This window comes from Callorhinus ursinus, unplaced genomic scaffold (assembly GCF_003265705.2).
Source record: "Callorhinus ursinus isolate GAN/ISIS: 27379988/994484 unplaced genomic scaffold, GSC_fseal_2.0 scaffold118, whole genome shotgun sequence".
NCBI lineage: Eukaryota > Metazoa > Chordata > Mammalia > Carnivora > Otariidae > Callorhinus > Callorhinus ursinus.
Genome location: NW_027397180.1, coordinates 376,432 through 401,133, shown reverse-complemented (window position 1 = coordinate 401,133; position 24,702 = coordinate 376,432). Strand labels below are relative to the sequence as shown.

Here is a 24,702-nt window from a genome sequence, read left to right as displayed (position 1 = left end):
AGGCCCCCTGCCCAGTCCCTGCATGTGCGGAGGGTGCTCCTTGAGGGAGAGGAGTGACTGGATCCCGCAGGACCGGCCACTCCTGCCGCTCCTGCACGACCCCCACCCGCACCCAGGAACCTGCGCGGGGGGCCTGGGGAACTCGTCCCTCCCCCCAACACACACCCGAACACGCCGCCAGAGCACGTGACTCCCTCGGCTGCACATGCAGCCCCGCCCCCGGCCCGTCCCCATAAAAGCGCTTGTTCCCAGCCTCTCGGGGAGATGAACCTTAACCGCCCCGGCGGCGCGGCACGCAGGTACTCGGACCCCTGGCCCGCGTGGAGCGCGAGGGCCGTGCAGCGCAGGGCGGGGGTGGGGAGGGCCCGGTCCCGGGAGTCGGGGCAGGATTGGGAAGTGGGGGTCGTACGCTGACCGGCCGCAGGCCGCAGGTCGCGAGCAGCGGAGCCCTCACTTCCCGGTTTAGGGCTTAGGTTTCGCTTTCCCGGCGCGCGCGGTTTCGCTTTCCCGGCGCCCCGGGCACGCCCCAAGCCAGCGGCCGTTCTGGTGGTGTCTCCGCAGGGCCCGGCCAGCGCCCTCCCGCCCGGGTCTGGGTGCTGGCTCAACACCTGTGACTTCACGTGTGTGCGCCCCCACATTTGTGGTCATATCAGCGCCACCGCTGCCCAGAACCCCACACCTCGGCGACGTCGTGGCCATCAGCCCCCAACCACGTCTGTGGTCCCGACACCTCTAACAGCTGGGCCACGCCATCTAAGCTTCCCGCCTGTGCTCACACCTGCCTGCTGGCCGTGACCACCCCTCCCCGCGGAGGGCCTGCCTGCCTCTCCACGCCAGTCCTTTGCAGGGAGCGATGGCCGTGGCTCCTGACAGGTGAGCGCCCATCCCACCCTGCGGCGCGCGGGCACACCGCCTGGCCGCCCGCACCCTGACCCGGCCGGTCGCCCCGCCCGCAGGGGGCCCCCGCGCCTGCTGTTCGGAGACTGGCTTCTGGGGGAGGTCAGCAGCGGCCGCTACGAAGGCCTGCGGTGGCTGGACGCGGCCCGCACACGATTCCGCGTGCCCTGGAAGCACTTCGCGCGGAAGGACCTGGGAGAGGCTGACTCGCGCATCTTCAAGGTGGGACCCCAGCCCAACTGGGTGGGAGGGCCAGCCCAGGCCCTGGCCCGCGTCCCCAAGCTCCACCTTCTATTCCTCTCCCCAGGCCTGGGCTGTGGCCCGCGGGAGGTGGCCGCCCGACAGTGGCGGTGGTGGAGGTGACCAGTTGGCCCTCGAGGGCGCACTCCGCGCCAGCTGGAAAACCAACTTCCGCTGTGCGCTGCGCAGTACGCAGCGCTTTGTGATGCTGCGAGACAACTCGGGGGACCCCACTGACCCACATAAAGTGTATGGGCTCAGCTCCAAGATGGGGTGGAGAGGTGAGGAGCCCCAGGGGAGGGCAGCCGTCTAGGGGGCAGGACGTTCAGGGCAGAGACCCGGTGCTGCCAGACACTGGAGACAGCCTCTGGGGCAGATTTGTGCTTTCAGAAACTGGCCTCCAGGAGGCTGGTGCCAGGTTGCTGGGGAGGGCAGGGAAAGCTGATTTGGCCTGCTGGGATGAATGGCAGGGGACCCCAGCTCCGAGGGCCTACCCAGGGGCACATACCCAAGCGTGCCACTCCAGCGTCTCATCCCACACTCCCCTGATCCCAATTCTCTCTTGGAAGGTGCGGGCACTCCCCAGGGTGAGACCCTGGAAGATACCCTGCCCTTGATGGTAAGACTGTTCTGCCCTCCTTGTTCCCAGGTTGGGGCTGCCACTTCTCATGGGGCTGGGGAGCTGCTTACACCGGCCCTCTCTTCCCCTGCAGGGCGGGCTCCCTAGGCTCGGGCTGAGCCCTGAGCCCTGTGCCCCGAGCCACCTTTCTGGCCCAACTGGCAATGCTGAGGACCTCTTGCTCCAGGCTCTAGAGCAGAGCTGCCTGGAGGACCATCTGCTGGAAGCAGCGTGGGGGGTGGACCCAGTACCCCTAGAGGCTCCTGGTGAGAGGCTGTGTTGGGTGGGGGTGCTCGGCCTTTCAGGGTTCCATGCCAGAGGTCAGGAGCAGTTGGATGGCAGAGTCCCTGTGGAGAGGGTGGGGGGTGGGGGGTGGGGGGTGGGCGTGGGCGTGAGGAGGGAGCCAGCCACAGCTGGGCCAGTACAGCTGTTCACAGCCATCATTCTCCTCAGGCCCGGAGCTCCCCGACATGGAGCCGTCCCTGCCAGGGGCAGTCGAGACAGTCCCCAGGCACCAGGCCCAGGTGACAGGTGAGGAGCCAGGGGTGTGTGGAGGAGGGAGGGGCTGGGGGACCAGGTGCCAGCTCAAGCCTTCCTCCCCAGATGCAGGCCCAGCCCCAGCCCTGGAGCCCTGGCAGCCCCCCCAAGAGGTGGAGCCTTGTACCCCAGGGGCCGGTGAGCAGGTGCTGGTCAGGCCCAGCTGCTTACAGCCCGGATCACAGGCAGAGCCCAGCCTGAGGGCCCTGGATGTGACCATCATGTACAAGGGCCGCACAGTGCTGCAGGAGGTGGTGTGGCATCCAAGCTTCGTGTTCCTGTACGGGCCCCCGAGCCCAGCTGCCACAGCGCCCCAGCATGTGGCCTTCCCGAGCCCGGCCGAGCTCCCTGACCAGAAGCAGCTGCACTACACAGAGAAGCTGTTGCAACACGTGGCCCCTGGCCTGCAGCTGGAGTTGCGGGGGCACGGGCTGTGGGCCCGGCGCCTGGGCAAGTGCAAGGTCTACTGGGAGGTGGGCGGGCCTCTGGGCTCTGCCAGTCCCTCCACAACCCCCCGCCTGCTGCAGAGGAACCAGGACACCCCCATCTTCGACTTCGGCACCTTCTTCCGAGGTCAGTGATGCACCTGACCTGGGGCCGTGCCATCCCTGCCCCCTTCTGTCCTGCCGGGGCCCCGTTCACCAAAGTCCTATCCTGCAGAAATGATGGAGTTCCGGGCACGCCGGCGTCGGGGCTCCCCACACTACACCATCTACCTGGGCTTTGGGCAGGACCTGTCAGCTGGGAGGCCCAAGGAGAAGAGCCTGGTCCTGGTGAAGGTGAGGCCTGCGGTCCTGGGGGCAAGGCCTCATGCAGCCCCTTTGTGGCCTGACAACACCCTCCCCTCCCCACAGCTGGAGCCACGGTTGTGCCGGGCACACCTGGAGTGCGTGCAGCGAGAAGGGGTGTCCTCCCTGGACAGCAGCAGCCTCGGCCTCTGCCTGTCCAGCTCCAACAGCCTCTATGAGGACCTTGAGCACTTCCTCATGGAGGTGGAGCAGCCGGCCTGAAGGCCAGACCCCTCTCCAAGCCAATAAAAAGGACTCAAGAATCCCACTGGCGTCCTGACCAGGGATGGGCTCAGGGTCGGGGCTGGAGCTCAGAAGGGGCACCACAGACTTCCCGGGAGCCCACGAGACCTACAGGCCCAGGAAGGGAGGTGACCACCCCTGCCCCCACCCGCTCTCCTCTGCCTTCACAATGAAGAAACAGGCCACACTCTTTAGAGCCAACAAACTCTACTCAAAGCATACAAAACGCTCTGGGAACAGCAGACGTTTGCTTCTGGCAGCTGTGCTGGGGAGGGGGCGCACCACGAATGGCTGACTCTGTGCTGTGCGCAGGGCCCCTGCCTTCCAGATCCACCAACACTGCGCTCTGCCTCGTGGGAGGCAGCAAACATGAGCATTATTTACAGAGCGTAACGAGAGAAAACTGGGGCAGGGCCTTCCCTTATTCCCATAGAAAAGAAAATCGGGCCATCTGTGAGAAGGGACAAGGAGCTCCTTCCACCCCCCCCAGGCCCCTCCTGATCACCAAAGGCTTTGCCTTTCAAGTACTGAGTCAATCGAGAAGTTTCTAAAGATAATCCATTTTTGATAAATTAGAACACAATGGAAACAGTGTGTATCTATAATATACATATAAAAAAGTCCAGTTTTAAACTGTGAGGACAGGTGCACAGACCACATGTGATCACGGGAACCCTGAATACAGGAGTGCTGGCTGGGTGTCTTCGGAGATTTCTGCTGCTGCCACTCCCAACAGAATCTCTCAGGGACGGGGGCTAGCGCCGCCGGCTCCGTGCCCAGCCTCAGCTCTCGGTGCCCTGGGTGGGCGCCTCTTCACCGGCCTCCGGCCTCCGGTGCCGGCGCATGTGTCTGTACTTGTCCACATAGGCCTTGACCAGGTTGCCCACCTTCACGGGGTTGATCTCCCCGCTCTTGCTGTGGCATATCTGGGGGCGCGGGAGAGGGGCACAGATGACCCAGACGCCTCCCCAGGGATCACAGGGACTGAGCCCGCGGGGTCCCCATCACAGGGCACAAGAGCAGGACAACGCCCAGCCCCGGCGGGGTCCGCCTCGCACAGCTGCTGAGGGCCCGTCTCCCAGCCGGAAACGTGTGGCCGGCGTGCCACACATTTGGCCCTGATGCCCCGGGCTCTTGCTTTCCCACCTGCAAGTGCGGTGTGTTATGTAGCTTCTGTTACTCCCCTGAACAGGGGACAGGGACGCGGTCATGTCCCCTCACAAACACCAACGCTTACTTAGCCCGGGCGTCGACGAGCCGCTGTGACAGGAGGACAGAAGTGGCCTCCGGCTACAGCCAGGACGTGAGCACGCCGCCCCAGCCCTTGCTGCACAGCCCTAGGCCGGTACCCCGAGAGTCTGGGTCAGCAGGAGGCGGCACGGACCCACCCGCCCGCACCTACCTTCTGCACGGCCTTGCGAAGGATGTCTTTGTACTCCTCCTTGGTCACCTCCCTCTTCTGATAGAAGGGCTTGATGGCCAGCTTCACCTCCTCCACTGCCCGCTCCTGCACGTGCAGCTTCTTCATGTACTGGGGGCGAGCACGTGTGTGACCGCCCTGCCGGGGCCTCACCGCCCGCCCCCGCCGGACGGAGGGCCCACACTCACCTCTTCATTCCTGACCTTCTCTGCGGCAGGCCTGGGAGCCGCCGGCCTCTCCTCAGAGCTGCTGGTGCCAGTGGCACAGCCGGCCGGCTCGGAGGCTGTGGTCAGGGCCGTGGGCACTGGGGCTGGGCTCTGTGCGACCCCGCAGCTCGCCACGGGAAGGCTCCCTTGCAGGATAAGCTGGACCGTGGGCTGGCTGGCTGGTGTGTACGGCGGGAGGCTCACGGGCAGAGCTGGGGCAGGGGGTAGGTTGGGGGTATAAACCTGGACAGAAATGCAGACGGCTCAGGGCAGCGCTCCCCACACCCATAGCAGGAAGAGCCCCAGCCAGAGAGGGAAGTCCTCAGCCCCAGCCCGGCACAGCCTGTGTGGCCCGGCGCCAGCTCACAACCCTCCAGCCCAGGCACTCACCTGAGAGGGCTCAGTGTCAGGGAAGCCGGACTCTGGAAGTGTGTATCCGGGGGGAGGGGGCTCAGAGAAGGATGCCTGCTGGAACCCCACCGAGGGGCCCATGTCTTCTGTTTCCCAGACCCCTTCCCGGGGCTTCTGGGGCCTGTGGAGCGGCGTCCCTGAGGGCCAACACAGGGGAGGTGGGTGCTCTGTGGCCACCCTGGGCCAGAAGACGCTTCCTGGCTGGAAAATTCCAGAAAAGCATCCCAGCAGCAAGGACCACAGGCCAGGCTGCAGCTACCTCCCCGCCCCATGGCCTATGGCCTATGCTGCCCGAGTGACCAAAGAGGTCCATGTGCCACCCCGACACACACACACACACACACACACACACACACACACACACACACACACAGCCTTCCTCCCTTCCTCCCATGCTGCCCCGGTCCACCCCTAGAAGTGCCCGCGGGACCCCACTCACGCAGGCCTCGCTCCTCAGCAGGGGCACCACTCTCGGCCTCCTGGAGGTTCCAGGTGACTCTCTTCACCAGGGCTTTAGCCCGCAGCAAGGGGGTCTGAGAGGGGCCTTCCTCCTTCCCCACGGGCACCCCGCCCACAGTCTGGCTCCCCAGGGTGCTGGGCACCACGGCAGCCCCAGCAGCATCCTGCTGGAGCAGGGGCTTCTCTTCGGGGCTCTGTGCCCGGGGCGGGGGCTGTGCAGCATCTTCGCCATGGATCAGCGACACCTCCCGTCTGATGACAGCCATGGCCAGGCTGGTGTCCTGCTGCTGGCTGGCCGGGGGCACGGAAGGAGTGGGTGGGAAGTGCCGCTCCGGGGAGGAGTCTGTGCTCTCTGGGGAGGGTGGGGAACTCATGTCATCCAGCTGCATGAAGAAAGCTTCGCTTGAAAAATCCTCAAAGATGTGCCCTGCCTCCACAGAGTCACCGTAATCCAGGTCCTCAGGCAGACACTCAGCCAGTACCTCTGGAACGGTCTTGTGGGCTTCGGCCCCTGCTGGGCAGGCGTCTGCTCCCACTGAGGCCAGTGGCCTGGCTGGCTGCTCCCTGTCGGGCTTCTGCCCTTCCACGGGAGCGGGTGCCAACTTCCTCTCTGGGGAGCGAGGCCTTGGCCGCTTCTCATGGGAACGAGGGCGCTGGTGCTCCCGGGACCTATGCTCTGTGCTTGGCGACCTCGGTGACCTGGACCTACGCTTCCTCCTCTCATGGGAGCCCCACCTGGTTCGCGGCCGCTCCCGGCTCCTCTCCCGTGGGCTCCTCTCCCGCGGGTGCCGGTGCCTCCGGGCTCTCTCCAGGCTGCTGGGGGGTGAGCACTCCCTCCCCCGAGACCTGGACCCTGCCCGCCTCCGCTTCCTCCTCCTGCTCTCCCTATGTTCGTGGGAGGAGCTGCTGGGGCTGCCTGAGCGGGACCTGGACCTCCGCCGGCCACGGCCCCAGGACTCCCTCTCCCTCCTCCTGCCCTCGTCCTTCGCCTTCTTCCGCTTGGCTCGCTCGTGGCCGCTGGAGTGGTCGCTGGAAGACCTCCGGCCCCGGGACTTGGTCTGCTGCCTCTTGGGGTGGTCCTCACCCAGCGGTGGCGACACCGATGGTGAGCTCCTGTCCCCGGAGCGGGAACCTGAGCGGGAGCCTGAGCGGGTCCTCCTGTGCTCCCTGGCAGTGGCCCGCTTCCTCTTGGCTTTCTTCCTGCCACGGGAGCTGGATGTGGAGCGGGAGCAGGAAGGGGACCTCAGTTCCACAATCCTGTGGGTGGTCGTCTGCGGTGCGTCCGGGCTGGGTGGGGTCTCTGGCTCGGCTACAGTCACACAGGTCACCGTCCGCTCCTCGGAGCCAAAGAAGGTACTGCAGGGCAGCTGGTCCTTGTCTTCCCACTGCTCCGGTGGGGGTGGCCTCTGTGCCCGGGAGGCCGAGCCCTGGCCCTCGGCAGCCCCCTTGCCCAGCCGCTCGCACTCAAGGTCGGAGGCCCCCTCAGCAGCCCCCTCGCCCCGGAGCTCGAGCCCGCTGGAGGAAGGCCCCCGAGGGGGCTCGGGCTCCGTCCCAAAGACAGTCTCCACTGTGTAGGAGGTGACACAGCGCACAGTCTGCAACGTTGGGGCCTTCGGGCTGTTGATGGAGATGGTGCGTGTGATCTCAGAGGGCAGGAGGCCAGAGCCCAGGCGCTCGGGGCTGCTGCCAGCAGAACTGGAGTCGGAGCCTGTGGGGTCAAAGGGGTCGTAGATCTCACTCTTGAGTTGTTTGGTCTTCCTGATGGAGAACAGGGGCGAGGGGTTCTCTTTCCTTTGCACCTTATTGTCGACAGGCCGAAATGTGTTACAAAAGCCAGGGTTGGAGAGTCTGCCAGAATGTGCCGTGTTCCCGGGAATATTGATCCTGAAGCTCTCAAAGGTCGAGCTGACACCCTTCCCCTTCGAGGGTCCCAGCGAGGCAGGGGACTGGGAGCCACCCCCTGAGTGCGGGCCAGGCTCTTGCGGGCCCCTGCTGCTGGGTTCGCCCTCTGCTCGGGCACCATGGCCAGGCTGCCCGGGGCCCTCTCTGCCTGTGAGCCGGCTGATGCAGGAGCTAGGGATCTCAACATGCTGCTCGCTGGGAGGGGCCACATCCACCTGTCTGTCGCCGCTGTCCTCCCTTCTGACCTTTGGTATCCTTGGTAGCTCAGAGATGTCGGGCCTCCTGGGAACTGGCTTCAGGGCCTGGCCCAGCAGTGCACCAGCAGATGGCAAGTGAGAGCAGCTACCGGAGGTCTTCAAGGACGCAGAGTTGGGGGGCAGAGTGTGCCGGTTGTCGCCATCACATTGGGGCTTGTCCCTTTGCTTTAAGCCAGGCCCACGCACACCTGTCAGGTTCTGAGTCTGACCGGAAGGAGGGGTCACCGACGAGTCCAGTCTCACAGTCGCCCCTGTCCTGAGTGCGGGGACACGGGAGGGCGCCACCGCGCCAGGACAGCTCAGCCCTGCGCTCTGAAACCCGCTTCCTGACTGAGGCGCTCCAGGCCCAGGGTGCTTCCCTCCTTGGGACGAGCCACCTGTGCTCCGGCCGGTGCTCCGCGGGAAAGAAGCAGGTGCTGAAAGGCAAGCGGGCGAGTGGCCATCAGTCCCCGCCACCTGCTTTACGGAGCGCAGTCCGCTGTCTGGCCCAGATCACAATGGCTTTCTCCTAAAGGCGGGGCTTGTGAATGCCTATTCCCGGGACACCTGGGGGGCTCAGTCAGTGAAGCGTCTGCCTTCGGCTCAGGTCACAATCTCAGGGTCCTGGGATCGAGCCCCGTGTGGGGCTGGGGAGCCTGCTTCTCCCTCTCCCTGTCCCCCACCCCCGGCTTGTGTGCTTGCACTCTCAAAAAAAATAAAATCTTAACAAAAAAAAAGGTAAAAACAAACAAACAAACAAACAAATAAATAAATAAATGCATGCCTACCCTCACTTGCTCCCTGAGCTAGACCTCTGTGCACCTGGGAGCCTGGGGGCAGCGCTCGGGGCTCACTTGCCACCGCGGGTACTTTCTCTTGTGTTTCACAGTTGTGCTCTGTGGCCGCAGAAAGCACCCCGCCAGTTACAGATGCTTGTCACAAAGGGGGGCCGGGAGGGGCACAGTCTGCACCATCCTCCATGGCTGGGCACCCCCCAGCCCAAACACCTGCCAGGGCCTGGATACTGGGGGAAGGCTCCACAGGGGCTGGTTCCATGGCTCTGTGAGCACACACACGAGCCACATTACGGCCACGGAGGGTCTGTGGACTGGCCCAGAGACCCCATCATCACATAAACTATCAGCCTGTCAACTCTGCTCAGAAAGTCATGTAGAATTAACAGAGATGAACGAGAAAACTGTGCCCCTTTACATCCATTTTGAGCAGAGAATGCATTTCAGATCCTCAAATGTCTCCTCTGCTTGCTCAGAAACAAGGAGAACCTGTGGGTCACATGACCCCTCCATTTCCCAGAATGTCAAGGCAAAGAGGGCATCCCCGTGGACACTGCTGGGCCTCGTTCAGCGGCTGCCTCACCTGCCCTCTTGGCACTGAGGGAGCCATCCCGGTGGATGATGATGTCCGCGCCATTCATCATCAGGAGGCTCTGGCCCGACAGGATGCTCCCCACCAGGTCTGGGACGGGGGCCTCGTCCACTTCTGGTTCAGGCGCTGTAGTAGGAACGCTCCTCCTGCAGGTACAGACCCACTGCTGCCTCCCCATGCCCAAGTCCCTTGAGCCAGGCAGGTGCCCCCCAGCCCCCTGGCACCCCCACCCCCAGGTCAACTGCCATATGCAGAAAAGGCCACCTGCCAGGCCCCTGCATGCGGAGGGAATAAGACCCACCCAGCAGCTCTGACAAAAGAAAACCAGGCTGTTTGAGGTGAAATCATCTGATGCTTCCGACCCCAACTGCCACCAACAGGCAGCCTGTTTACTGGTTTCACTGGGTTATCTGAGGGGTGAAACAGAAGCAAATAATCCAGCCAGGGGGCAGCAGCTCTGTGGCAGAGGTAGCCTCAAGCACCTGTGGCTACTCGTCCCCAGCTCGCGCCCAGGCAGACTGTGGCCTGCCACTCCATGCTCCTGCCCTTGACTGCAGCACTTCCTCCTGGGGCAGGCAGAGCGCAAGGCCAATCTGGAGCCCTGCTGGCCCCCAGAGGCCTGTAGCCACCCCCATCCCCCCGGACCACGCTCCCTGCCAGCACACACCTGGAGAGCCCCATGGCCACGGGCCTGGCCACAGGCCGGTGAGAACGCAGTGCTGACTGCGACAGAACCCTCCTCTTGGCACTCAAAGGGGAAGCAGGGTTTGCAGACTGCTCTTCACTGCTGGAGAGAGCACACAGGCCAAAGGAATGGTGACCCCACACTGGAGGCCCCGGGAGACCCCCAGCCCCTCCTTATTAACTGCACACGTGGCCCCACGGAGTGGCTTCATGTTGGCAACTGCCCAAGCCTCTGAGTGGGCACAGGGCAGGTGGGGCAGATGTGCAAACTAGACCTTCCTCCACGTGAGCAGATGAGGTTGTATAGAGTTCTTTCTACACACACCACCTACATGAATCTGAAAAGGAGTCAGGACTCCTCACCCTCACTGTGCAAATGCAAAATCCGAGGCCACTGCCCACGAAGAAAGGAGGGAATTCCCGCTGCAGTTACCTGTCAAAGGGGTCCAGCTCATAGGGGTCTCCAAAGAGAGACAGAGAGGCCACTCCGATGTCCGCACGCATCAGCCCCAGAGAGGGGTCTGCTGGCTTGTGCACAGATGGGATGCAGGCTCCGCGGGCCGGACCCCGGAGGCCCAGGGTCCGTGCGATCCGGGAGCGGACTGTGGCTTCATTCTGAACCAAAGTCACAAAAGGAAAGGAATGACGAGCAAGCCAGGAGCTAAAGGCTCCAAAAACACTACACCGTAGGCTGAGGAAATGCTACACCGGAGCCAAAGGGCCTCCTGTGTATTAACGGTAATGCTCTAGAGGTTTTGCTTCAACAGAATTAACGAACACGTCCCAACATCTCCACCTACGCACCACAAAACCACCTGCAGGACCTTGGCACACCTACCACTGCAGGTGGTGCTTGATTCTGAACACAAAATCACAAGCAGCAGAGCAGACCACCCAGGTGATGAGTGACCTGACACTGAGGAGGAGTGCAGAGGGGACCCGCAGCCCCACACGGGCAGGCGTGCCGCCGGCGCCCGTGTGGTCATCCCTCCGGGAATTCCGCCTCAATGAACCAGCAGAGCGGCGGCTCCTGTACTCCATGTAAAACGGAGGCGTTAGGTTTCCACAGGCGTACACGCCATGCATTTACACTGGTCAGGCAACGGCAATACCCTTGAGTATAAATTCACACAAAGATGCAGCAAACACCTGAACAATGGCCACAACTGAACTCTTTGTGTTTCACATATTAATGTGCTTTCAATTTCCAGCCAGAAGCTGCCATGAGGACAGTACTTCAGAGCAGGGACACACAACATGGGCTGCACACATACGGGGGTCCCGCTCTGAAAGCCTGGTGGCGACAGAGCTGGAGGACGAGACCACTCCAGCTGAAAGCTCAGCCGCACACCCCAGCCAGAATCCCTCTCTCCATTCCCCCACCCAGCTAACAATCTGCTTGCCTCCCGGACAAGCTGGTGGCTACAGCCCTGCTGCCTCCACACCCTCTGGCCTGCCCACCCCTGGGGTGCCAAGAGTCATACACAACCCCTCAGGATGCCCAGCTCCGAAGGGTCTTGGAATATCTCTTGTCCCAGCCCCATCTTCAATGTGTGCTGCAGAAATGTTCATTTTTATCAGAGGACCTCTAAGTAAATACAGAAAAAGGAGGCTTTTCTGTGCATCCCACCACCTAGCTGCACAAGGGAACTGACCGGCGCAGTGGGAACACTACCCTCCAAGGCTACCTTTGACTTTTTCCCTTTTCTCTTCTTCACACGACCCTGGCGTTTCTTAGACCTCGTCCCGGAGCTCCTGCTCTTCACAGACGACCTGGACTGTGTTTTCCTTCTTCCCGACACTTTCTTCCGTCTTCCTACAAAAAGCACATTGACAGTCTATGCTTTCCTGTGGGCCCTGAGGCCCCCCACCCATCCCCTGGGCGTCCCCACCTCAAGGATGTGCCATACACAGCCAGGACCTGGCATACAGACAGCACGTGCACTGTATTGGGGTTTTCTAATGGAGAAATAAGCCATAATTTAAAAAACAGCGCTTCCCCATGGAGGAGCAAGAGAGGGAAGGCAAGGCGGTGCAGAGCAATTTGCAAATCTGACTTTTATAACCAATAAATATTTCACATCATTATATAACGAAACGAAAAGCCAACCAACCCTGACGATCCAGAGTAAAAGGAAACAAATGGCCCCAGGTGTGTGCCCACGTGGTCGAACCACAGAGAACTCTCCCAACAGACTGGAAGACAGAGGACCTACCACGCATCTCTAGGAACATGTCCTAAAGATCAAACTGCACAAACACCGGGGTTCAGCCATGGTCACCTCAGGGACACTACCATGGGCTCAAGGGCGACTCTCACTCCATGACGCTCCAGCACCCCCGGGAAACCGACAGGGCCTTCAGCCTGGAAGGAGCGGATTCCATGGAGATGGAGCAGTCGTGGAATGCCATTAACACGTCACACATGTCTAAATCCATGAGTCCCTAACGCTGCTGACAACCCTAACTGAGCTCTGCGCAAGGACGCTACCAGCAACTTGGTGCTTCCGAGAAACAAACCGAGGCCTGAATCTTCGTTGGCCAAAACCCCCGCAGGACTGGGAAGCAGCCGGCGCAGGAGGAAAGCCTCTTCTTGCCTTCCTCAGTGAGATCACGGGGCTGAGCAAGGAGCACAAGCAGGGAGACCAGCAGGCGCGGCCTGCTCCCAACACCAGGCAACTTGCAAACACAAATCCAAACAGACAAAAGTCCCAAGTGAAGCCGAGTGACCTTGTGGCTCCAAGCACGCGGGCTGCCAGGCTGGGAGGGGCGCAGACGGCGACCTGGCTCCCTCCACCATCCAGAGCTCAAGGAGACGCTCACCAGATACAGCCATCAGCGCAACATGGATCTTGTTTGGCTCTGGATTCAAATGAACTAGGTTTTAAAATTCTATCACATTTATGACACAATTAGAACCTTCAACACTGACAGACTACTTCATGGTGTTAAGGAATTACCATTCACCTTCTCGGGTGTCACACAGATACTGCACTTCAGCTGAAAGAAAAAGACTGTGTCTTTCTGAAACACGTTACAAAATACCTCCAAGTAAAATGATGATGACGTGAAGGATGTGCTTCAAAATAATATGGGAGGGAGCAGGTGAAGGGGTAGAAGTGATGCTGAGGCCGGCGACAGGATGGCTGAGTGGGGGTTCACTATTCGTTTCTCCCTATGCCTCCAAAGGTTTGAGAGAAGTCTATAAAAATAAAAAATTCACTAGCAAAGCCAAAACAAAACAAAACAAAACAACAAAAAAGAACCCCAAACTAAAAAATTACCATGCAAAATGAAGCAAACAAGGCATAACCAAAGACAGAAGAACTATTCTCAGCTGCCCGAGCACAGGTAACAGGGGTGCGGCCTGCCCTTAGTGGGGTACACGCTGGGGACACAAGGAAAACCTTCCAGTCCCGCCTCGAACCACAGCACTGGCAAGACCTGAAACTGTTATTCTGAGGCTGTTCTCTGTGGGATGGAAACGGGGTGAGCACTGACACGAGCTAGCACTGAAATGTGGGATTTCTGACACGAGAAACGAGAGACGCGGATGGGAGATGAGTAAAATCTTATAACCTTCATAAGTTGAGTCAAGAATCGGCGTGACCTTCGGATGGATTTCCCGGCTCTGTCCACTAGAAAGGGAAGGCCCACCCTCAGCAGAGAACATGCACAGAGCACGGGCCCACGTTGGGGAGGCACATGAATGCAGGCTGCCCACTCCCGCACCTCCACAGCAACAGAGCTGAATAGCACCGGGTCTCGGCCCAACGGTGGGGAACACAGGGCACGGCAGGGATGTCGCAGAGACCCCACGGTCACGGCGAGGACAAACACCGGCCATTCCCAGGGCTGGGGAGGACGCGCAGCACTCGGCTCTCATGCTGCTGATGGGGCTACAGAGAGCCACATAACTTTTTTTTTTTTTTAAGATTTTTATTTATTTGACAGAGAGAGAGAGAGAGAGAGAGAGAGAGAGAGAGAGAGAGCGTGAGAGGGAACACAAGCAGGGGGAGTGGGAGAGGGAGAAGCAGGCTTCCTGCCGAGCAGGGAGCCCGATGCGGGGCTCGATCCCAGGACCCTGGGATCATGACCTGAGCTGAAGGCAGTTGCTTAACCAACTGAGCCACCCAGGCGTCCCGAGAGCCACATAACCTTAACTACACCTTTACCCGGTAAGCCCACGGTCTGGTCTTCTCCTTCCTCAAGGGAAACCAAACACCTGCCTATGATACACTGGTACAAGGACGTTTGGAACATTCGCAACATCTCTGTCTGCAACAACCCTAAACCCAACACAAGCCAAGTGACCCCCCGGAGGAAACTGCATCAACAAACTGCGATATGTCCGTGTAATATCCATATTCCTCAACAATAAATGGAAATTAATCACTGACACACACAACTACCCAGATTCCAAAATCACCATGCTGAGTGATACACCAGCACACATGCAGGATCTCATGAACGTGTCGTTATGTGAAGTCTGAAAACAGGCAAAACTAACATCTAGTGCGAAGAAGCCAGGGCTGCCTGGTGGGGGCTGGGGGCATTGGCGGGGAAGGGCAGGGCTAGGTGGGGCGGGAGTCCTCGCTGTCAAACCTGGATCAATAAAGTTGACGCTCCAAGAGCTCAGATCATGACCCACTGAATAGGCCACGGTGCCTTAAACAGATGACTGGGGGGGGCGGCGGGGGGAGAGCTCTCCACCAGAGCCCACACCCACTGAAGAACGGAGCTCGAGCCCAACCCTGGAAGCCATCCCCATGCTCAGGGCCGGAGGATGACGCAAGGGAGGAACTAGACACGTGCTGCCCCAAGGCTTCTCCCCGGGAGGGACCTACTGACACCAGGCAAGGACGGGACTTACTAGGACCAAATCACCAGAACCACTGTGGCAAAGGACAAGAAACCAGTGAAGCAATCATTTCAACAGCTCCCAGAGAAAAGCCCAGAACCAGGTCTTCCTGGTGTACTGCTGCATTAGGGGCAGAAAGGCAGTTCGGCCACCCAGTCCTGCAGTGCTTCCTAACCAAGGTCGGGGCGGCCACATTGCCCAGATGTGCGTGCAGGTCTGCAGCGGGTGTTCAGAAGGACAGAGCGGACCAAACCCGCCTGGCCTGGAGGAGCTTCTGTGCGGGATGTCTGTGATCTGAAAAAGCCAGCTTGCAGAACCTGACGTGGCTCTGGGGGTGAAGCTCCCGGGGTGGGGGGGGGGTGAGCACGTGGCCTGCTACTTCCAGGGACACACGCATGTGGCCACCAGCCGAGCCACCACACCGGGGCTTACCTGCTCTCCTCCTGCGCTTGGCGGGGGCTCGGGGCGCCACGGGGTGCTGGTACACAGCTGTGCTCAGACCAGCAGCAACGGCCTCAATGGTCTCATCCAGCAGAGAAGACATGAGGTACCGTGGGACATGCTACATGGCAAGGAGGGTGCTGTCAGCGGGGCAACTGCCCTCGGGCTTCTCACACATCTCCCTGTGCCCCACGGAGGACTCTGGGCAGGACCCCAGTGGGGGTGGCACCACCTGGGAGCCCTGGAGGAGCCCCATGCCAGCCCCCACCAAGGAAACCACAGAAGCTGGATGCCCTCGGCCTGTCAATAACAGGCCTAGCTGGTGTGCCCTTCTTGCTTCTGACAGACAAATGGCTGAGAGCTTCCTGCGGGCACTACAGGGCCTGGGAGGGCCTCCCGAGAAGCAAGTTCAGGGTGAGAATGAAGGATGAGGACGAGGCAGGTAGTGAGGAGCAAACGGCACAGCCAGGGCTGATTCAGTGAACTGTGCTAGTGCCCAGCAGCAGGGTCACCCAGCAAACGGGGGGCGCTGCACAGGCTGGGGACCAGGGAGAAAGGACACGGGGCACGAGGTAGCCACAGGAGAAGGGAGGAAGGACTGCAGGCATCTGTGATGGGGCCGGCCCCCACAAGGACCTCTGACCCCCTGTCCATCAGCTTGCCACTTCGCCTGGGTGAGCTGCCAGACTGCAAAGAAGAGCCACCACTGCCCCTCCCAGGGCTGCCGACAGCCAGTGTTGCCACAGGGTGGGCAGCACCCAGAGAGGCTCAAGCGGGAGCGGCTCTGCAGGACTGGCAGCCACAGCGGCACACGCACCCACCTGGATCCTCCTGGCAGTGGAGATCCGATTCCGGTTCACGGTTGCTCGGACTCTCTCGCTCTGCCGTGTCCTGGCAATGGCGCGGGTCCTCCCTGAGTGGGGCCGAAGCCGGCTGGTGGTGGGCACCACATCAGCCAAGAGCAGGGAGACCTCCTCCTCGCTCACAGGCCCTGCATCTGGGAAGAAAGAAAATCCTGGACTGATGTGTACCTGCCACGCCCTCAGCCTGGCAGGGGGCATCTCCTGGGGCCTGGGCTGCCCTGAACCCACAGACCCCACGGATCGCCATACAGCTGCACTGACAGAAAGCCCTACAAGTTCTCCCAGAAGACAAGAAGCACCCGAGTGCTCCCGGCCTGGGAGGGAGGCAGTGCCTTACCAGCGGCGGGAGCAGCTCCAGGTGCCGCACATTCTGGACAGAACCACTCATCCACCGGCACCTCCCCAAGAGGAGGATCCAGACATTCCATGTGGTATCTGCAGGAACAAGAGGGAGGCAGACAAGGGCTCTAGCATCACTGTTACAACCGAGTGAGCCACGAAATGTCATCTGAACGTGTCCCAAGACTGTAGCACACCCTGCTCTAGACAACTGTGTCCCCCCAGTCCCTATGTTGGAGCCCTAATACCCAAAGTGACTGCGTTTGGAGATGGGGGGGGTCTCTGGGGCGGGGGAGGGGTGAGGTTAACCGAGGTCATGAGGGTGGGGCCCTGACCCATGGACTGGGGTCCTTAGGAGAGGGAGGGACCCAGTGCTCCCTCTCCCCAGAAGAGGAAAGGCCATGAGCACACAGGCAGGCACTGCTGACAGCCTCAGCCTTAAACATCTCACCAGACCTGACCCTGGAGATGTGGCACAGGCTGGCCTGCTAAGAGGTCCACGTGCATCAGACGGAGACACTAGGCTCCTAATGTTTCTGCAGTACCCCCCCACCCCCGGGCATGCTGGGTAACTCTGTCCTCCAAAGGGGGCCCAATGGTCCCTGAAACCCTCCACAAGAGGTGTACTCTGTGGACTGGCTCAGGTGGCCACGTGACCCAGGGGAGCTCCATCCTGTGGGGGACATGTGGCTGACCGTGGGAGGTGTCTTGCACCCGCCTGCACCTGGAGGCCTATCTCTGGTTGGTTATGAGACCTCAGACTGTCCTTCCCCCACCCCACTGTCACTTGGCAGCCCCAAGAGTTTCCAATGTTGGCACCTCACACTTCATAATCCAGTCTGAGGAGCTAATAGAGAAAGAAAGGTTTTGTTTGCTGAGAGTAGACAGAAATGTGCCCTAAACATGGTCTTCCAGTTGCTTCGATCCAGTCTTCAAGGAAAGCAGTCTGGGAAGAGTAACTTCACTGCTGGCATGGGCTGCCCGAGCCAGCCTTCACCAAGCTTCATGCCAAGACCCCAGATAGCCCTGAGCCAGACAAAAACCCATGTGGACACCCCGCTAAATCCCTGGACCTGAGCCCAGATTCAGTGCAGCTTAACGACCACACACTGTTCACAGCGCTGAAATGTGAGCATCTGGTAAGCCAGGACAGGTGGAAACCCTCACCCCATGAACCCCTCACTGGAATGCAACCCAGCAAGCCTGGGCCAGCATCAAGTCCTGGGGAGCACCCCAACACCCCAAGTAGATCCCAGCCTCAGAAGATCCTTCCCTGCATGGTCTCAGGAATAGAAGCAATGATTCTGTAGCTTCTCACAAAGGACTGCAATCCAACACGGTTCACTCGATGTTGTCCTCAGGCCAAGTTCCAGGGCCTCAAGCAGAGGCCGCTGGTGTGTGTGACAGGTGTGGGGCCTGGCCAGCCTGGTCCAGCACAGTCACTCCATGGGGAAGACTGGTTGTGGACTCACACGGAGGGAGAGTCAGAGTGGCCGCCAGGATGGGGGCACAGCTCCTGAGCCGAGGACACCGCTCTGTCCGGCAGCTGCAGCCACGCAGAACTGACCTCCTGCCCGTATAGAAGCTGCAGCGACAGAACGCAGTGACGTCCTCCATGGCTTCCCCAGTGACTCAATACCTTCACGTTAAAATGTAAGTTTCAGGAAATCAGATAATCTGTATCTTACTTCCTGTAACAGCCAAAGGGTGTTACACACATTCGTGTATCTACAGCCTTGCGATTCCATTTCCAAAAGAGCAATGGAGTAATTTCAGACTTGATTGTTAAGATGAAAGACAGTGATAAGAAGATTCAGCAGATGCCAGATACTAAGAGTGTAAGGGTGCATGGTGGTTTATAGACCACTATTATTTATCGGTCTTAATGTTTTAGACTCATCAGGATTTTTACATCCCTAAGTTGCTTTGTTATCTGCTCAAGAATTCAAGCACATAAAATCCCTAAAAGTCACTGTTTAGTTACAAGGATTAAGAACAGACCCTGGCGTAAAGAACTGAGCACCATGGGCCCAATTCAAAAGCTGCAGGAAAACAACAACGAGGCCTTGTAAGCGAACATTCCAACAGCCTCACCTGGGCTCACCAGCCACCTTGGAGACCACCAGAAGGCACCCAAGTCTGGCATCCGGCTGGGGGGCCCTGGGCTGCAGAGGTGAGGCCAGTGACAAGGACCACAGTCCTCCCACACGGCAGTCCTTCCCACCTCCAATGGCCTCTCCTGCAGCATCCAGCTGTTCCAGGCCCAGCCAGAGTGGCCATAAACACGGAGGAAGGACTGGTTTTGTATGTGAGCTGAGCTCTGGATGCTGAGCCGACCACTTGGCCCCGGAGCCCCAGGAGACCGTATTTTTCAGTTTCCTGCTTGCGCTCAGTCAAGTCAGTAAACTAGGCACAGGGATGGCAAGAGCAGGGACTGTCCTCGAGGGCTTGCAGGACACCCAAGGCACCCCCTTCTCCTGTCCTCCAGACTCATAGCAACCAATGAGCAGGGGGCAGTCAGACAAGGAAACTCCCGGGGCCCCCAGCTGGAGCAGCCTGTTAGTGGAGCATTCACGCATGCAGGCAGCCACTCGTGAGAAGGGAGACCAGACAGTGTGTGAGTCAAGAGGGTGGCGCCAGAGAGGGAGGGCCCTGGGAGGTGCCCTAGGAAGATAAATGCACAGCATGTGGCATTTGTCTGGGGAGCAAGCATGTGACCAACCAAGTTCCATGCAGGAGGCCCTGGATAGGGAGGCCCTGGGCAGGGGTCAAAGCCTGGGCCAGTCTGCAACAGAAACAAACTTGAACGCTTCCAGGGCCAGCTCTGTGCCACCAGGGCTCGACACTTCTTGCCTCCTGCTGTCAGCCCAACCCTCAAAAGGGCTACTTGTTGCCCCAGAGAAAGTTCCAGACCTGCCAGCCTCATGGGATTCTCTCATTACCACCCGTGCCATGAGAGGTTGCCACCACCCTCTCACCACAAGCGTAGAGCAGAAAAATTCTTTAAGACATCCAGCGGCAGCCCCCTCAGGGGTCCCTGAGAAGAGGAACCATGATGGAAGGCCAGGGAATGGCTCCCAGGAGCCAGGGCCTGCTGGACACAGGGATCACCTGACCTCCTAGAAGGCGGGGTCCCGCACATGTCCTTTATCTGGGCCCCTGGACCTGCTGGCTGGCCCCACAGCCCCCACTTCTCGTGTTTCCTTTGGCTTTTCTCTGTCTCGATGCATCATGTGCATCTCTGTAAGTGGCCTCAAGAATATTTGGAGGGGAACAGGTAGAGGGTATAACAGGCGAGGAATAAAAGAGCACGGGAGGCCTGCTGGCTACCAACCAGTGGCCTGCGGCTCAGATGTTTGGAACACAGGGTGACTGGCCTCAGTGACCGCAGCAGCGAACAACTGTGGGTGGGAAGCACAGAACAGCAACGCTGCGGACTTCCCTCTAACAGGTTCATTTAAAACCCCAGTCTCAGAGGTTGGGCTCAGCAGTTCCGAGGGACTTCCCACTTGTCAGGGACTCGGGACAGCAGAAGCGGCTCATCTGCTTCCGAAACTGCCTCGAGAAGGGCTCCAGGCTCACCCAGCATCACAGCCATCACAGAGGAGCAGACGGTCCTCCCGGTCACTCCTGCCGCACACCTCACAAAAGGTTGGGTCTTCCTCCTCACCCTCTCCGGCTCTGGCGTTCTCCACTGGAATCTGAAAGCAGAAAAGCCCTACCGGTCACACGGCAGGAGCCCGAACCGCAGAGCCAACAACTGTGCTGGCGTGGAGCACACCAAGCAGCTCCTCCCATGGGAAGGCCCCAGAACAGAGTGAACCGGCGGGACAAGCCCGGACCCCGGCACTGGGAACGTGAGGAGGGAGCAGGACAAAAGCAGCAGGCCTTTCTTGAGAACTGTCGTTCCACTCAGCAAAGACAGGGAGTCTCAGAGGCCTCGTGCACCGGGACAGTCACAGCTGCGCAGGGGGCGGGCCCTCCATGCAGGCTCAGGGGCGTGCTTCCCTATGCCGCCGTTACCCAGGCCTGGTGTGCAAGCTCTGTGGACACACTCCCCTCAAACGGTTGCCACCTCCATCCCCCGCCCGTCTCCCCACGCCGTGGGGCACAGCCTTGCTCCTCTCCTCCGTCTGTGTCAGCACCCGCTCAACCTTTTCTCCAGAGCCAGGTGGGAGACTCAGGGTCCTCCCCAGCCTCTTGCACCGTGGGTCACTCTCCCATCTTCTCCAGCTGAGCTCGCTTGTGTGCCACTTGGACCTCTCTACACACGTCCACACACTGCCCTGGCGGATACTCCAGGTAAACGAAGGCTGCCTACATGACATGGGGACCACTTCCAGGAAAGGACAGCAGAGCTTCTGGGACAGGGGACAGGGGCCTGAACTGGCAAAACCACAGCTGCTGCCTACAGCACAAACCTGAGCCTACAGGGCCCAAGTCCCCGTGCACCTATGGCTCTGTGACCTTTGTAAAGAAACCAGCAGGTCTACAGCTACAAAACCCATGCCTAAGGCGTGTCTGCGAGTCTCTGGGATGCTCCTCCTCAACAACAGAGGACTCGTACAGGCCCTTCGAGCCTCTACAAAGCAGACAAGCACCTAAGAGCAGAGGAGAACTTCTTAGCCCTCCTTGTGCGTGACCCCTGCCCAGCACCATCGGGGGTGTGGTCTCCCCCTTGGCTGTTGTGGTAGAGGAGAGAAGCTGTGAGATGTAGAAAAGGCACGTGGGAGTGGGGAGAAGGAAGTCTGAGAAACTGCCACTATCCGCCTCACCCTCCCTACCCACCTGCCCTCCCACCCAGAACTCGTAGACGAGGCAGCACCTCCATCGACCGGCTTCACCCCTTCATGCTGCAGATGACATTTTAGTGGATTTCTAAAAAGCACTTAACCAATATTTACTCACTTCAGGAAAACAAATCAATTTCTGAAAGCACATTCTCCCATCAGACAGGGACCAATGCAGTAAGGCACTGGCGGGCAAGAGGGGCTTCTCGACGACAGCATCTACACTTACCTTCTTCAGGATTTTACCACCAAACCGGGCTCGGATACAAATACACTTAAATATAGTTCGATCGACTGGACAGGAATTGGCATTCTGTAAGAAATAAAAATTGTATCAGGATCCCGTAGGATCGTTTTCACCATTAATACCATACTCAGGGGCGCCTGGGTGGCTCAGTTGGTTGAGCGACTGCCTTCGGCTCAGGTCATGGTCCTGGAGTCCCGGGATCGAGTCCCGCATCGGGCTCCCTGCTCAGCGGGGGGTGTGCTTCTCCCTCTGACCCTCTTCCCTCTCATGCTCTCTCTCAGATAAATAAAATTTACAAAAAAAAAAAAATCTTAAAAAAAAATACCATACTCAAAGAATTCCTTCAGAAGTCAAAAATTCATTGTATGCTGATCGACTCTTTACTGAACACACCCTCCAATATGAGAGGTACGGGGGCTCCCATCCTCCCCGGTCTTTGGTCTGACCTTCCGGCACCTGTGGTGGTGTCTCATGGTGGAACCACACGCCCAACTGCTCCCAGGCAGCGTTAAGAGTCCTTCTCTGTCCTGACAGGTGCCCTGCACTTTCTTCAGAAGGCTCCAGAGAGCTGCTTACTAGCGCCCCATCTTCGGTCTAGGTGGCACTGTGCATGCATTTCGAGCTGGACCCTCTTTCTCTCCATTTCTCACACTCACCCTCGTTTACAAAGAGCGCCACTCTCCCTCGTGTGAAGCCGGCCTTTAGGTCCCCACCACGCTCCTGGGGCCTGGTCTCCATTCCTGGAGCAATCCCGGTGTAGTCACAATAGTTTTAGAAATCTTAATATCCAGTAGGTGACTTCTCCCTTTCTCAAAAGGACTGGCAATTCTTGGTATTTTCTTTCCCTCCTCTATGAATTTCCCAACACCTCTAGGGCTCTGGATGCTCCAGTCAGGATGGGGAGGAACTGGTATCACCACAGCCATCTCTCTGAGCACCTCCCCTCCAGAGAGTGCTCTTTCTTCATTCAGTCCCAACTGTTTTAGAAAAGCTCTTTAAAGGTCTCACGTCTTTTTATGACTTACTTCTGAGTATAACTTTTTTTTTTTTAAGATTTTATTTATTTACTTGACAGAGAGAGACACAGCGAGAGTAGGAACACAAGCGGGGGAGTGGGAGAGGGAGAAGCAGGCTTCCCTCTGAAGAGGGAGCCCGATGTGGGGCTCAATCGCAGGACCCCGGGATCATGACCTGAGCCGAAGGCAGATGCTTAACGACTGAGCCACCCAGACACCCATTTCTGAGTATAACTTTTCATCTTTGTTAATCCTGTGCCCAGCAATCTTGCTGAGCTTCGCATTCCGACAGTTCATTTGTATAACATCTTTGTTGACAAACTTATAGTTTGCAAAGAATACCTTTCCCTATGTGACACTTCTACCTTTATTTTCTCCTTCCCCTAATCCAGTATGATACCGGCTAGAAGACAAGCAACCAGCACCTTGTCATGTTCCTCAAACTTACAAGACTTTGCTTCCTCCAAAAATCTAAACCTTAATCTAACCTGTGCCACGGATCCAACGCCACGGAACAGAAGCAGGTAGGGGCAGGGAAGCCCTCAAAGGACACACAGTGAGGCAGCAGATGTGCAGCCGTGAGGGTGGCATCAGGGCGGCCGAGGTCCAAACATAACTCCCGAGCTCTCTGGGAAAGCGGGGAGCAGGGCTGGGGCTCTGGGGTTACTGTTAACCTCGCTGGGGGAGGTGGTGGCATGGTCTGCTACCTCCACACAGCATCCACGCTGGTGAAGTTCCAGGTTGGGCAGAGGAGAGCAGACTTAAGGTTCCTGAAGGCGGAGACGGGCCGGGGCGGGGGGGCGGTGGCACACATCATTCCTCTGGTCCTCTTCTACGTCTTTGAAATTTTTCATGGTAAGAAATTTTAAAAAGTAGGAAGGGGGTTACTGCTTCTCAAGTTCACCATGAGAGGCACCTGGGTGGCTTAGTCAGTGAGGCATCTGCCTTCAGCTCAGGTCATGATCCCAGGGTCCTGGGATCGAGTCCCACATCGGGCTCCCTGCTCCGCGGGGGGCCTGCTTCTCCCTCTCCTCCCCACTCGTGCTCTCTCTATATCTTTCTCAAATGAATAAATAAAACCTTTAAAAAAATTAAATAAAGTTCATCATGAAATATACTGTGTATTTCTGATAAATTCTCTTCATCTGCTTTAAGGCTGGCCCCCTTTACTGCTGGTCAGCGCGCCTCAGTGCCGAGCTCAATCTCATGCTCTGCACCTGAGATGGACCACAGCATACCGGGCTGCCTCTGCCAGCCACAGACGGCCCCTAGGTCATTCAAGATTTCTGCAGACAGGTCCCCAAGGGACACTGACCCAGAAATAACCCTCTTTATCCCATGCTCCATGAGCACATCACCCCACAGCGAGCTTTACTGGCCACCCCAAGAGCCGAGAGCACACCAACCAAAGCAAAGACCAAGCCAGGACCCAATCCTATGGCCCCAATTTCTACTGTAGAACAAAAAGCACCACCCAGTAAGAGGATGGCAACCGACAGGGTCCCTTGTAAATGGAGAGAGGTCATCCCGATGGAAAGAAGAACCCAAGAGAAGCTGCCTCCCTCACCTTGGACCATTCGACGATACAATCCAGGCAGAAATAATGGGCACAGTTCTCTGGTGTCCCCACAGCCTGGTCTCTGAAAGTATTGAGACAAATCGGGCAGCTCTCGGAATCATCATCAGAATTAAATGCGCCATTGGCTTCCCACTTCCCCTGAGCATCCACCACGGCCACTGATGCCTCTGTGCCCACTTCTCTTCCTCCTCCTCCTTCAGAGTCTTCGGAACCTTGAAAAAGAAGAAAAGTAACTTTGTGAGTTGGAGCACTGGAAGCAAGCAGGCTACAGCTACACTCAGGAAGGCGTTTCCAAATCCCACACTTAGGGAGACAGACACCTTTCCTGCACCCTGCCTGTTGTGCCCATCCCCGGGCACCTCACCTGAAACAGCTTCCAAGCTAAGAGGATGGGACCCCGGCTGAGCGGCTATCCCAGCTCCGCAAGCCCCTACAGCCCCTACCTTGGTGCAGAACCAGAACCTTCACCATCAGGGCAGCTCCCAGCTCCACAAGCCCCTGCCTTGGTGCAGAACCAGAACCTTCACCATCAGGGCAG

The 24,702-nt window shown here is 58.9% G+C and overlaps 2 protein-coding genes across 7 annotated transcripts in view; one reads left to right on the top strand and one right to left on the bottom strand.

The window, feature by feature from the left end:
* The first annotated feature begins 163 nt into the window (after positions 1 to 163).
* On the top strand, positions 164 to 3,346 carry IRF7 (interferon regulatory factor 7). Of its 2 annotated transcripts, XM_025862085.2 has the most exons (10): positions 165 to 299; positions 562 to 873; positions 957 to 1,119; positions 1,205 to 1,418; positions 1,707 to 1,756; positions 1,851 to 2,022; positions 2,210 to 2,287; positions 2,360 to 2,866; positions 2,954 to 3,072; positions 3,148 to 3,346. In XM_025862085.2, the coding sequence occupies exons 2-10, from the start codon at positions 854 to 856 to the stop codon at positions 3,301 to 3,303; spliced, it is 1,479 nt and encodes a 492-aa protein (XP_025717870.1). In that variant the 5' UTR covers positions 165 to 299; positions 562 to 853; the 3' UTR covers positions 3,304 to 3,346. The 2 variants fall into 2 exon arrangements, with proteins under 2 accessions (XP_025717869.1, XP_025717870.1); XM_025862084.2 differs by having other exon boundaries at positions 164 to 299; positions 2,210 to 2,866.
* Positions 3,347 to 3,864: 518 nt separating this feature from the next.
* The window catches only part of PHRF1 (PHD and ring finger domains 1), a 29,347-nt gene continuing 8,509 nt past the window's right edge, over positions 3,865 to 24,702 (bottom strand). For 2 of the 5 annotated variants that reach the window (XM_025862080.2, XM_073889817.1), the window contains exons 4-18: positions 24,153 to 24,376; positions 21,552 to 21,635; positions 20,115 to 20,233; positions 16,531 to 16,628; positions 16,152 to 16,327; positions 15,322 to 15,451; positions 11,717 to 11,844; positions 10,462 to 10,643; positions 10,012 to 10,131; positions 9,336 to 9,490; positions 5,801 to 8,395; positions 5,341 to 5,498; positions 4,933 to 5,193; positions 4,727 to 4,855; positions 3,865 to 4,250 (exon numbers count right to left, since the gene is read on the bottom strand). In XM_025862080.2, coding sequence (XP_025717865.2) covers positions 4,107 to 4,250; positions 4,727 to 4,855; positions 4,933 to 5,193; positions 5,341 to 5,498; positions 5,801 to 8,395; positions 9,336 to 9,490; positions 10,012 to 10,131; positions 10,462 to 10,643; positions 11,717 to 11,844; positions 15,322 to 15,451; positions 16,152 to 16,327; positions 16,531 to 16,628; positions 20,115 to 20,233; positions 21,552 to 21,635; positions 24,153 to 24,376 — 4,703 coding nt within the window. In that variant the 3' untranslated portion in view covers positions 3,865 to 4,106. The remainder of the gene's footprint in view (positions 4,251 to 4,726; positions 4,856 to 4,932; positions 5,194 to 5,340; positions 5,499 to 5,800; positions 8,396 to 9,335; positions 9,491 to 10,011; positions 10,132 to 10,461; positions 10,644 to 11,716; positions 11,845 to 15,321; positions 15,452 to 16,151; positions 16,328 to 16,530; positions 16,629 to 20,114; positions 20,234 to 21,551; positions 21,636 to 24,152; positions 24,377 to 24,702) is intronic. The other 3 variants (XM_073889818.1, XM_073889819.1, XM_073889820.1) reach the window with 2 other exon arrangements.